A 15097-nucleotide genomic window follows, 5' to 3' on the forward strand; every position below is an offset into this window, starting at 1 on the left:
TGCGGTGCGTTCTCTCTGAACATACTACAATAGGCCTGTACAAATCATCACAGGTAGGTACTATCCTGCACAGCGCATATGTAAAAAAATATGTATAATATATTTGGTACCATCTCGTCATCTATACTGAGCATGAATTGAGTGTTTTTATGATATAACCGCTTTCTTGAATAGATGAAGACAAGAGTTGTAGTTACATATAGTTGTACTACACACACACGAGCGCTCGCACATACGTACTACGTATACACAAGCGTGAAAACTAGTTGTAAATTTTGAAATATGTCATTTGAATATTTTTCATATTATGGTTCAAATGTACATCTAAATGTTTAGTTGTTTATTATAAATTATTGGTATTGTTCAATTATAAACAAGTGTGAAGCGATTACAAGATTTCGAAAAGTAAAATGTCATACAAAGTTCATAATTTTATTATTATTATTATTTTTAAATGTACCTACATATTATCATAAATCATTTATCACCTAAATATTAGATAATTTATTTGAATATCTTTGAAATATTATTTTTATTTTTAAACATAACATTTTATAATACTAGTATGACTATAAAGTATAAAACAATACAATTATATAAATTGTATTGTTAACTATATTTACCTTTATTTTAAATGGATGTACCTATACAAGCAAGGTGCTATATTAATGTCATTGGAAACAACTTGATATAATTTTGTCTGATTTCAATTCTTTCTAGCAACGCGTAGAGTATAATTAGAGATTTCTGTGGAAAGAAATGTGCGTGTTGAGGTGACATTGTTAATAAAAAATTCTGGTGCATGTCCGGGTAAATGTCGTATAGTAGTTAGTTATTAAGTATAATATGCGTGCAAAAAACCGGATTCGTCAGACGGCGTTAGCGGCAGCGACGGCGGCGACGACGATGGTAATAATTACCCACTAATTAATAATTGCAATAACAATACTCGAAAATACAATAATTATTTAACGCGATGCATTATTTTATGATATATTTACGTATATATCGTATATTGTATAAAGAATAATTATTATATAGGTACTTATAAATAATAATTTATATTATATTATTATTATAAATGATTACAATAACGGAGCGCGCGCGCGCCACCGACTCTGTCGACCGCCGCCAGGGAGCGCGTGCACGCTAAGACTTGCTCCAGTGCAACGACACGAGTTGGGCTCCCCGGCTCCCGGTCTACTTCATGCTTCACAGACAATCGGCGTCTGCGTTAGCTGCAATACGTCTGTACCGCGTGGTCCGCGTATTCTAATATCCGTCACACATTTCATACGATTATTCATACATACCCGACAATATCGTTTTCTCGTCAAGTCGCACTGAGAAATCAAACGGAACAACTGGAAAATCGAAAACGACTTCACAAATCCAGCACATATCGTTTCGCGAGGACAGTACGCTGTTGCTGTTGTTTTTTTTTTTTTTATCCTCCAGAGTCCGATCATACAACATCACGGTCTTTGAACAGCCACAAACACATTTAATAGTAACAATGCTCGTGAAACTCGCAGCTGCATTGCTTTGGACCGCCGGTAAGTGAAATGCATCCTTTACATACCTAGGTACCTTTACCATACTTATAATGTCCACTGTTATTATAATGCAGATCCGACGACGTATACCGCGGTTATCTGCCGATCGCGGGGTGCACGAACCATGTATTTATTTTATGCTTATTATGGTCGTTACTGCAATGGCGTGGGGTCGTAAAATAATAACAAGTAATAACGAGTGACGACTAATGAGTAATAAATTCGAACACGTCTCCCGACGACCACTATTCGCCTCAACCCTTTGACGACGTTTCATGTGTGTATATAATGTAATATGATAAAATACACCGTAAAAACGACAAACGACCGTAATATAATAATAATAATATAGCGCTTACGACAATAAATATAGTATAAATAATTATAAAATACTTGTTGCACACGCTTTGTATATTGCGATAGGTATAATATAGGCATAATACATGTGACCGGGGTCACCAATCCTTCGGCAGATGCGGCGAGTCCCCCCCGGACCTCGCTGGAATTCCGTGTGCGGCGGACATGTGTGTGTGTTTTTTTTCCGCAGACGAATCCCGATATTATTCTCATATGGGCGAGTAATGACAGACCGCAAAATATATAATCATATAATGATGCCCAGCAATATAATAACGTATGGGTATTGGTGTATATATAATATAGGTGGTGGTGTGGGTATACCATCCTCTCACAGGTTCTAAGAAAAATTTAACCGAGGTTTTTTTTTTTTAATTTGAGTCAAGTTAGATGAAAATAATATAGCTACATAAATAATAATAGTATAACCGTAAAACGGCAAATGCACCTAAACGGCAATAATCCGCTGATTCGCGAAAGAATAACGCTACAGGCATATTATTATGCATACACTTTCAGCTAGGGTACCTGAGACAGCAAAAATAAGTGTATCGAAATGTTACGCACGATAATATCGTTTTAAATATTGTAATATTATTATCGTCACGTCACGGGCCCCGACACACGGACGGTTGTCGTAAATAATTACGTTACTCTAATTATTTTTGTTCCCGTGTCGCGATGTATATAATATAATATTATACGCGTGCATAATTTTATTGTATCTTATAAGAAATTAGTTTTAGGTGTACAATATTTCGAAAGAAAATTTATTTATTTTTGTATACAAAATATATTTCACCAAATTTTGAAAACTATAATGGACATATAGGTACGAGTATGACTAATTAAATTAATTTATCTAAAATGTATTTATTTTAACGTTAAACATCACACTATGTATATTATATATGTATTGTATTCCTATATTGCAATAATTGTTGTCTATAATATAATATTTTAATTTAAAAATTACGTTAATTAACAAACAAATCATATAATATTGTGTTAGGTCGTGGTATGGTTCAAAATAATTATAAAAAATAATTTTTATCAACCTAATAACAATCGTTAATTACCTGCCGCCTTATTCTCTAAGTAAATTAAGTTTTGCCTTAAATATAATAATTAATAAATGTGCAAAACATTAATATTTAATGTATCTACCTACTTACTTTTAGTGTCGACTTATGACTGTCGAAGAATTCATAATTTGGGGAATTAGTAATAATTTTTAAATCAAAAAATACTACAATTTTACTTACATTGCACAATGTATATCATCTTCTAATAGCCATTAATAAATTATATTATATGAATATAAGAAATTTGTAAAATTAAAAACATGGTCCTAAGTATAGACTATATATAAGTACTTAAAAACTATACAAATCAGAATTTGAAAAAAATATGTACTGTTAAAGGAAAAAAAGCCGGGAAGTAGATGTCGTTCTGCTGTACAAGTGGTTTACTGTAATGGGTGGAATTAAATTTGAATCCAATGAAATTATATCATTGTATACGAAAAACAATTCTGAGCGAAGACGGTTTATCTGTCTAGAATATATTATAGATTATTAAAAATTTTCAAATCTTAGATTTAAAAAGAAAATTTTTATGAATTTCTAGCTTAAAACAATTTGCGAATTTTCGTGATTTTCGTGATTTTTACACATTTTGTGTACACAAAAAATTATGACTACACATTTCTTTTATTTTGCAACTGCTATTGTAAAAATATGATAGGGGCCATGTATTAAATTTTCAAATCTTAGATATAAAAGTAAATTTTTGCATGATGGATAGAATATACTTATATAAACATTCAGTGAAAATTTCATGTAACTATGGTCATTTTTTTTAAAGTTTAATCAAAAACCAAAATCGATTTTGTATTCGAGTATTAAGAATTTTTTACTTTTGACCCCTCAAGTACCAACTAGATTCACTTTCTGATCGAACGAGATACTGAAGTCAAAAATCGAAGCATTTTTACTGCCCCAAAACGTGATGACAGACACAAAAAAAAACACACATCATGGTAAAATCATTTCATTCATCACTCCGCTCAGAATCTAAAATTATGGTGAATATACTTAAAAAAGTCGCCCAGTATAAGTCTATCATGGCTTAATTGTTTTAAAAGTTTAGCCCTATGAAATACTCTCTTCTTATATCCGAATCCTGTATAGTATGTTCATAGGCGCAAATAGGGGGGGGGCTTTAGGGGCTAAGCCCCCCCAAACACTTCAATAGCCCCCCTTTATAATTTGTTTTGTTGGTTGGTCATTTTACATTTTAGACTTAAGTATTTACACGTTTCGTGATGCGTTTCATGTGAAAATTGAGTAAATAATAAACATACGTCGTACCAGAAAAAATGTTCAGTATATTTAATTTAAAAAAAAAAAACAGAATACTTCTGCTAGTTTTCATTTAACTGAACAGACAGATGCCGAATCAGTATTAGTCGAAACATTAACTACTGAAAATGCTAAAGTTCAGTTGCAAGTATAAATTTGTTTGATTCAAGTACGCCCGACTTAGATTTAGGTGATTTAAAACAATATTTAATAAGTTTTATTTTCTGTGAATATTGTAATAATTAAGTACACAGTATACGATATACCTATATGTTGTACTAAAAAAATATTTAGGTATTAATTACTTGTATAAATGCTTCATTTAGTAGCTAGGGCTTCAGCCCCCCCCCCCCCAAATCTCAAACGCTATTTGCGCCTATGAGTATGTTGAGTAATCTTTATATAACTAATACAGTTCACAGAATACGTAAATAATCGTTATTATTGTTATAGTACTGTGGTCGTATCTCACGTATCAATGTCAAATGTGAAACTTACAATATTAATTGAAATTAATTCAAATGTGCATTTAAAACGAATATAAAAATCCCTAATTCTTGTCTGAAATGTTTTTTTTTATTTTTTTTTTTATTGTTGTTCAGATTTGACAAATTGATTGGTTAATTATATATTTTAATCATAATATTTTTGTTTCTATGTACCTATATAAATAAACAGGTATAATTATATATGTGTTTCGTTATTATATTATATTATATCATACACAACCAACATCAATACAATTTAAATATTTGATTTTCCACCAGATTTTCATTTATGAAAAAAAAACAATAAGTATAAATATAGGCAATGAAATCTATTATTAAATACAAGGTAGATACAATATCGTTATTCGGACCACCCGGTGATGTACACGTATAGTTCTTAAATATTATGGTGTCGTAGAATCTTTTGTAAATAGGATAGCTCTATCATTATAATAATAATACATACGTCACTATATACATATAAAATATAATATGTGTATTTACATTAAAAAAATAATTTGAATAAATTGACACTAATCCTTAACCTAGAAATGGCAAACGCATCGTTACAACTCATTAAAATATCAAACTTTGTTTACTAAAAAATTACAGACGTAAATTGGAATGTAAATCTATAAAACGTATGTTCAACGTACAACGTAAAACAACGTGATATTTGAGAATTGTATCTATGATTTTGTTTTTGCCAATATTTGAGTAAATTTAAAATTTAAATATTCGTGATCAGGAAACAAAATCATACAAATTCGGCTGAGTAGCTGGTAGTAAAAATCGGTTTTATAAATTTAAGAACTCAGTTGTTTTCCGCTGCATTGTGCTCATCGACGAGCCATCGTCCATTAACATCGTTTAGCATAGTTTACCTATGTAAAAAAAAAAAAAAAACTGATTCTTATTTTATTATTCCATTTATTCCATTTATTCCTTTCTACCTATTATTATTTTATATTATATTACTAATATCTACGCTCCGTACAAGTTAATGTACGCGGCACTGCAGCGGCGGAAGTTTCGCAACACGTATTCTGTCTCGATATACTCAGTACTTCAGTAGCGTAGCTCATAATATATTATTATTATTTTTAATATTATTTATTATTGTATAATTTTAAACACAATCTGAGTGAAAAGGTTTGATGATAAAACACATTTTATACTTTGCGTGAACATTTCTTCCGCCGCACGACCCCGGTTCGCGCGTATACGAAATTTGCTTAATAATTTTGCCTAAGATCTTTCACTTGCCCGCTCGGCCGTGTACTAGCAATTGCATATAGTACTACACATGATAATATTACAGGTACAGTAGGTACACATTATGTGGTATATCGTGTACATATAATGTTATATAATGTAGGTATAATAAATAAATATATAGTATATATATACTTGCATACAACCTATACGCCTTTCGCAGCACCTAAACAGATAGTGGTGGTGCACATTTATACAAACGGTGCGTAACGATACGATACATAATATTAAAAGTAATAATAATAATTGTGTCTGTGTATACATAATATACAATTATTATATTGGCACGAGGACAACATAATATTATACATAAATTGTGCTCGTACCGCACGCGCCAATTTATACACGATGTTAACGCTATGCGCCGGCCAGTACATTAGTTGCAAAGCGCAAATACGCTCGGAATACCGGCGACAGATATTATGTGTTGTGCATCACAATATTTTATTAAAATGATAATAATTAATGTAAATGTTGTAATACAACTAGAGTCTTTGCAGACATTATCGTCAGGGCGTATTGGTATTGTTATCATTATTACCTGTAGTTACCTATATGAATTATTAGGCGGCGGCGGCGACGCGCGACGTCGCGGACTGCAGAGACCGGTTGGATCATTTCCGGCATGTGATTAAACATTAATATCATATTTATAATTATTATTGTTTTACAATCGAAACGTAAGAAATTAATATTACATAAATTATAATATCGTGATTTTACTAAGCACTTGTTCCAACACAACAAATATTATCATATATATGGTGTTTATAATATTATATTATGTTCCGTGTAGACGCTATTTTATATTATTGGGATGTATATTATTGTTTTTCATATATTTAATATATTATACCTACTTATTAAATATTTAATGGTAAACTAAAATAAAGTATGCGAAATATTGCGAACGCTGGAGTTGTCTATAACGCGTGCTGAAGACATTTTGAGGTTAACCAGTATATTATAACTTTTTTTTCTTAATTTCTTCCGCCCGATTTTTAACTACCACGTAATGTTTTGTGAAAATGTTAACTTGTAAAATAAAAAACGTGTTTTTTATCCTTCACACTATTAGTTTAGGTATAATAACATAATTTATGCTATATAATCGATTCCCATTTTTCATTTTAAAGCCCGCGGAAACAATAATATAATAAATAAATTAGTAGCGACTGTTTAATAATACCTCACGTGTTACATATAAATACATTTGAAGTCAGTCATTGATTCTAATTAAATCCAAATATAAATACTACAAAAATCTATAAATACTGATTGATTTAAGTCGAACATTGTAATCTCATAGTTTAAAAATAAAAATCGATGATTTAAAAAAATAATATTGATACCAAGTGAAACCAAAGGGAAATACTCTTTACGTGAGATTTTCTCTCAAAATTAATTCAACTTTAACCTACTCATTTTCTTTTTATAGAAAAATTTTTTTCTTATTTAAAATAACCAACACACTTTCCGCAAACCACAATTTATACAAAGTTCAAGTGTTCTCGATAATTAAAAAATGCCACAATCGTAAATATACCTTACTAATTACCTTAATCAAAGTCCAAAGAGTAACCTTATGAATAATGTATGATGGTGTATGTACCTAGATATAGCTGATTAAATTTACTATAAATATGAGAGGTATATATTGTGTATTAATTGATAATTCAATGTTATTTAATAATACTTAAGTTTATATAGTAAATAATTACAAAACGGGATTTTTTTTCAATTTTATTTAATACAAATGATAAAAATTATCATTGTTTATTTTAATTTTATTATTGTTCCGTCGCAATGCAAACTGAAGTTTTAAATTTATTATGCGTATAAATTTTACACAAATAACCTTTCAATAACATTTAAAATCAAACGATGATATTTAATTACAATTTGAATAAATGTAAATTTTATTTTATTATTTAAATACAATTTAAACGACAATCGTAAATTTATTATTTTACAAGTGTAAAATTAATAGTTCTCTTAAATAACCTGAAAAAATAATTCGGATGTGTTAATACTAAATTCTATAACGTGTAAACGACACGTCTCTTTACTTAGTCTTTACGTTTTGCTGAATGGCAAGTTTCCATTGAATGTTGCCAACGTTTTAGGCTTTTTATACTTACTCTAAAAAAATATAATACAACAGTGCCTTAAATAACGTTACGTATTGTTTTTTTTCGGCCCCTCTAAATTTAAGAAGTTGCACCTGTATAAGGTTAGGTAGTGTATTTATTATACATTTATAATAAACCATTTATTTGTGTGTCTTATAAAAACACTTTATTAGCTACATCTAACGTGTATTTGTATTGCCTATATTTTGCGCCCGCTTTCTTAAGTCAAATATAAATAATTTAGGACTATTTAATACTAATTAATGAAAATATACATATAATATGTTGTTTTTGGCAATTATTGTTATTGATATATATGTAAACAACCAATTTAATCAAATATATATTATACTCGAATACAAAATCGATTTTGGTTTTTGATTTAACTTTAAAACAAATGACCATAGTTACATGAAATTTTCAACGAATGTTTATATAAGTATATTCTATCCACCATGCAATTTTCAAAAATTTTCGACTTTGAACTATGCATAGGCATTTGAAATTTTCGATCATCATTAGTTTTTATTAAATTAATATTAATAAAAAATTATTTGTTAGGCAGAAAAGCTTGAAAATTTAATACAAGGCTCTTAACATATTGTTACACGAGCAGTTGAAAAATAAAAGAAATTCATAGTTACAATTATTTTTTATAAGCATTCAAAGTTTGAGTTTTGACAACATATTACGTAAAAATCACGAAAATTCACAAATTATTTTAAGCTAGAAATTCATAAAAAAATATCTTTTTAAATCTAAGATTTGAAAATTTAATATAAGATTCCTTACAAGTTTGTCAGTCTTTATTACAAATAAAAAGTCCACCGGAAATTCAAATTAAATTTTTATGAGCATTTAAAATTTAAATTTTTACAACATTGGATTTTTACTGGATTTCACATTTAGCGTGATTTACTTATTTTGGTGTAACTCTAAAAGTCTAAAACAAATGACCGCAGATACTTGAAATTTTCACTGAATGTTTAAATAGGCATTTTCTATATTTGATAAAATTTTCAAAATATTTAGATTTGTTTTGAGCTGTTTAGTGACATTTTGATTTTTCAACTTTTTTAGTTTTTTTTTCTATAAATATCGATAAAAATGTATTTGTTCGGTAGAAATGCTTGAAAATTTAATACAAGGCTTTTAACACATATTAACAGTAGCAGTTGAAAAATATTAAAAATACATAGTCATGATTTTTTTTAATAAGCATTCAAAGTTTGAATTTTAATAATATACGTAAAAATCACGAAAATTAGTAAATTATTTTATGCTAGAAATTCATAAACAATTTTCCTTTTATATTTAAGATTTGAAAATTTAATACAAGGCTCATAATATAATTTTACAATAGCAGTTGAAAAATAAAAGAAATATATAGTCACAATTTTTTTTATAAGCATTTAAAGTTCAAATTTTGACTAAATACGTAAAAATTACGCAATGTTCAAATTATCTTAGATAGAAATTTATAAAAGTTTTTCTTTTTAATTCTAAGATTTGAAAATTTAATACAAGGCTCCTAACTTATTTTTACAATAGCAGCTGAAATATAAAAGAAATATATTGGAACAATTTTTTTTTTACAAGCATTCAAAGTTTGAATTTTAACAACATATGTAAAAATCACGAAAATCACGAAAATTCGCAAATAATTTTAAACTAGAAATGATTAAAAAATTTTCTTTTTAATTCTATATTTGAAAATTTTTAATAATCTATAATATATCCTAGACAGATAAACCGTCTTCGCTCAGAATCGTTTTTCGTATACAATGATATAATATCATTGGATTCAAATTTAATTCCATCCATTACAGTAACCCACTTGTAACCTACTGTACAGCAGAGCGACATCCACGACTTAACCGCCTTTTTAGATATGTATTTTGTATGTTTACCTAAATCATGCTGCCATAATATTTTATTGTTCATGAATTATAATAATAACCATGAATAAATGAATGAAAATCATATATTTTATTAATATGTACAAGAAAATAAAACTATATAGGTATAATATATATTTGATTAAATTGGTTGTTTACATATATTTTTGTTTGAATAATATTATCTATAACCGAATTATGTGTTTATTTTTGTTTTTTTATCGTAATTTATCAGTTTCTATACTTTGAGGTGTGTATTGTTTATTATAACCAAAAATAAATATATCTTTTTACTAATCAAATTTTAAAGTTCATAATTTAATAATTGAATATAACATTAAATATTAACTTAATAGGTACTTTTAATAAAATATACCCTACATTTTAGAATTATCTGTTCAAAATGAAAAAGATCTTTTATTGTATTATAAATATTATCATTGATGAAATCGGTTTTTTTTTTTAGCAAATTTTAACAAAATATTGTTTAATCGTATTTACTAATAATAATCTAATCTAATAACTCTATTGTGATAAAAATAATTACGTACATGTCCGTGAATGCTGTACAATTTGAAAATACCTACTTTTAAAAGAATTACTTCATTATTGTTTTCAAAATTGTTAGATTAAATACTAAAAAACGGGTAAGTCGTGGATGTCGCTCTGCTGTACAGTAGGTTACAAGTGGATTACTTTAATGGATGGAATTAAATTTGAATCCAATTAAATCATTGTATACGAAAAACTATTCTGAGCGAAGACGGTTGGGTTAATTTAAATTCGTACAACATTGGATTTTCATTGGATTTCACATTTAGCGATATTCTTATTTTGGTGTAACTCTAAAACAAATGACCGCACAGATACTTGAAATTTTCACTGAATGTTTATATAGGCATTTTCTATATTTGATAAAATTTTCAAAATATTTAGATTTGTTTTGCGCTATTTACTGACATTTTAATTTTTCAACTTTATTGGTTTTTTTTTTCTATAAATATCGATAAAAATTTTATTCATTAACATCATTATTAGTTTTTTTTAAATTAATATCGATAAAAATTTATTTGTTCAGTAGAAAAGCTTGAAAATTTAATACATGGCTCCTATCATATTTTTACAATAGCAGTTGAAAAATAAAAGAAATGCTTGGTCACGATTTTTTTTTTACAAGCATTCAAAGTTTGAATTCTAGACAACATACGTAAAAATCACGAAAATTCATAAATTATTTTATGCTAGAAATTCATTAAAAAATTTTCCTTTTATATCTTAGAATTTAAAATTGTATATAAGGCTCCTAACGTATTTTTACAATAGCAGGTGAAAAATAAAAGAAATATATTGACACAATTTTTTTACAAGCATTAAAAATTTGAATTTTGACAACATATGTAAAAATCACGAAAATTCGCAATTTATTTTAAACTATAGAAATTCATAAAAATATTTTCTTTTTAAATTTAAGATTTGAACATTTTTAATAATCTATATAATATATCCTAGACAGATAAACCGTCTTCGCTCAGAATCGTTTTTCGTATACAATGATATAATATCATTGGATTCAAATTTAATTCCATCCATTACAGTAACCCACTCGTACCTGTTTTACAGCAGAGCGACATCCACGACTTACCCGCCTTTTTACCATTAATAATGTACCTGTATTGCAAAAATCCATTATTATAGTATACCACGTATTATTGTCTAATTGTATTTAAAAATACAAATATAGAAATGTAAGATAAACATGCCTACATGGATACATGTATATGTTATGTGATGACTATATAATAATCTAATAATATACACGATATTGGTGGTATTTAAAATCCATTTGGTATATTTTCTGATTTATACGTAGTTATGCCTGAATCATAGATAAATGTTAATATTTTCATTTCATTAATGAGTGATAACGATCTACAGCTATGTAATATGTTATTTTTTCAACGTAAACAAATCGTAAAATATTCGTTATTTAATTCATGATTAAAATACAAAAATATGATCTATCTATAGGTATATTTATATGAGTAAACCTGATATAGATACTAATGGACCGACTCATCTGTGAATTAAAATCAGTTCCGAGGTTGAGGACGTTCGTAATGCTCGAATAACAGTGACTTGACTGAAAAATAACTGATACACACATGACACATCCGATTTTCTTTTTAAATTATTTTATCGTGTGCTATTAGTAAATCATTGTGATATAGTCACTTTCGAGCGCCCTCTATCTCGGTCCGACACGCGTAATTTTAGTAATACAGCCATGTCCCATTGATGACTGGTGTATGAGTATATAATCGTTATACCATATAACTATATATAAAGTCTATGATTATGAATTATGGTCTACGATAGGCAATAAGAATAATGATCATTATTCGCATTTAACTTATAGATAACAGAATATTTAAAATATTTATTATTCATTAGAAAAAACTATTCTTATTATTGTTTCAATCAACTTTATTACGTACCTATTTTATTTTTTATTTGAGATTCAATATTTTATCAAAGATACAAATCATCTATTTTATATAACTATTTTAAATTTAAAAGTAATGATGAATGTTATAATCAGGGAACAATTTTCAGTGAAAGTCTAATTATGTGCTATACCTTTACATTTAATATTTTTTATTTAGATATTGTCAAAATTTTAATTGATCGTTAAAATAAAACAATTATTGTCCCCTACATAACTCAATTCGATGGAATGTTTATGTTGTATTCGTATATACATTTCAATTATTTTAACCAAAATAATTATAAATAACATCATTCAAATCTCACAATGTAACGTACGATTATTTTCTAGTCAAATTTATAAACTTTTTAGTAAGCGTTGTCCGAATAAAAATGAGTGATTATAGTATTTTATTATTCTCAATAAATTGCATAAATTGCATCATTCCCTATATAAAAATATAGGAACAATAAAAGAAACTAAAATTCTTTGTAAAGTTTGTTAATAATTGTTCAGAAATTAGAGTGTATCAAATGTTTCCTGTACTTAATCGGTTGAAATAATTTAGCACAGAAATATGACACATTATTAAAAGTAGGAGTAGTTTTTTTAAATTGCGATTTACGATTTATTCTTTTTATTTTTTAATGTACAGTCTTATTAACAATCTTTGGGTAATTGTTATAAATGATAAAATATATATGTTTTTTAAACTTTCTCATTTCAGTTAAATATCTTGCAAGTCTTGAATTTTAGAATGAATAAATTAGTCTCTTTACTCTGATTATTTCAAATATAAGCTATAAAAATGTAAAGTCTATAAAAATCACAAATTGTTTATTAATAACCGCTTACCACATTTAATTTCATATGATTTCGAAAATTTATTTTTTCTTTACGTGTGTGTATATAAGATATAACATAACATTTTTATAAAAGCTTTATTTTCAAAAGTACAAATCTGCAGTTTTAATATATATGTACTGAGTATAATATAATACGTCGAATACCTATGCGCTTAATACAAACAAAAAAATTTTAGTACAACGTATAACTATTAATATATGTAATCATAAAAAAACATTAGATAATAAACCAACATTCAAAGTTTTATAGATATATCTAGTATATTGTATATATATAAATTATAGGTTATAACTTATAACTAACTATAAAATTGAACAATAATAATGAATACTATCTAATTAGTGTTTTACTTGTCATTACTTAGTTTACCTATACCTATTAGTACCCGAATTTCAAAGAAATTATCTAATACACGTATCAAGTAAACTAACATGTCAACCATCAATCATTATTTATATATTAAATATATAAAATATATATTAAAAATCGGTATCTTTCATTTCAGTATTGATTGGTCAAGTATATAGGTAACCAGCGACGTATGAAAACTATTATAGTAGGGAATTATATGTATTGTCCTGTGGCTTTTTATATATATATATATATATATATATATATATATATATATATATATATATATATATACTTAGCCACAAAAATCAGAATGAAACTAAAATCTGTTGACTGTCCAATCCTCATTCCTCCCCACTATAACCGGTCATACCACACACCCAAATTCCAAGGTAAATTGCTATTAAAATATGCATAGGCTTATGTAAAGAACGAAACGTGAGTTTCATGATTCATATAAAAACTATACTCGAAGATTAAATTTTTGTAAATAAAATGCGAAAACCATAATTGCGAGGAACATGCCTTGCCTTAAATGATACGAAAGATAACTACTGACAAGTTCTAATAAGCGTATAGTGAAAACTACATCCCTCTCCTAAGCGATTATCGTGTCTATATTATACTACAGGATAAAAGGAGAATGTGCTGTTGTCATATGTTATACTCCGTTCCGAAACCGTTCCAAAAACTGGAACACACTAACCCAGTATTCTTATGTTAACGCCTAAACTATACATCTTAAATGGTTTTACGATGTACAATTCAATGCATTATACATTTCGAAATTACTTTCTTTGTTATCGCAAGAAAACATCACACCACTGCCTTATACACGCATGACAATTGGACTTCCATTGTGATGCTGTTAAATATAATATTTTTCAATCACAATGGGCTGAATTTTCATCTAATAATAATCCAATTCAAATGTGTACAGGAGTATGTATTAGGATTTTTGGATATCAAAGACCAACTCACATTCTGCTATAACATCGGTTGTGTGACGATACGCAACTGTACAGCGTGCAGTGTGTGCGTCCTGTACATTAAACATAATACGATGTTTGGTGTGCGATGACCTCTAATTTTTATTGCAATTAATTGAAAATATTCTTGAAACCGAGGCCTTGTGATTCTATTTGATACTGCATGTTATAAAATATAAATTTGATGTTTATCTCGAAAAATTATTATAAAATGAATACGATTTTGATCTAGACCGGCTTCCGTGTATTATGTATATTATAGGCACGTATAGAGAAAAATAATAATATACCATTTATAAATTATTATTATTTTATACTTTTTGCAGCTAAAAAAAA

General features: G+C 27.5%; 1 protein-coding gene across 1 annotated transcript in view; it reads left to right on the forward strand.

Annotated features, from left to right (window-relative positions):
• Positions 1-1196: 1196 nt before the first annotated feature.
• Positions 1197-15097, forward strand: part of LOC107173068 (carbonic anhydrase 2-like) — a 33229-nt gene continuing 19328 nt past the window's right edge. Inside the window, exon 1 of the mRNA XM_089218644.1 lies at positions 1197-1556. Within this exon, the coding sequence (XP_089074770.1) occupies positions 1517-1556 (40 nt within the window). The 5' untranslated portion in view covers positions 1197-1516. The remainder of the gene's footprint in view (positions 1557-15097) is intronic.

Source organism: Diuraphis noxia, unplaced genomic scaffold (assembly GCF_037042655.1).
Source record: "Diuraphis noxia isolate RWA-SAM2 unplaced genomic scaffold, SU_Dnox_SAM2 contig0002, whole genome shotgun sequence".
NCBI classification, from domain to species: domain Eukaryota; kingdom Metazoa; phylum Arthropoda; class Insecta; order Hemiptera; family Aphididae; genus Diuraphis; species Diuraphis noxia.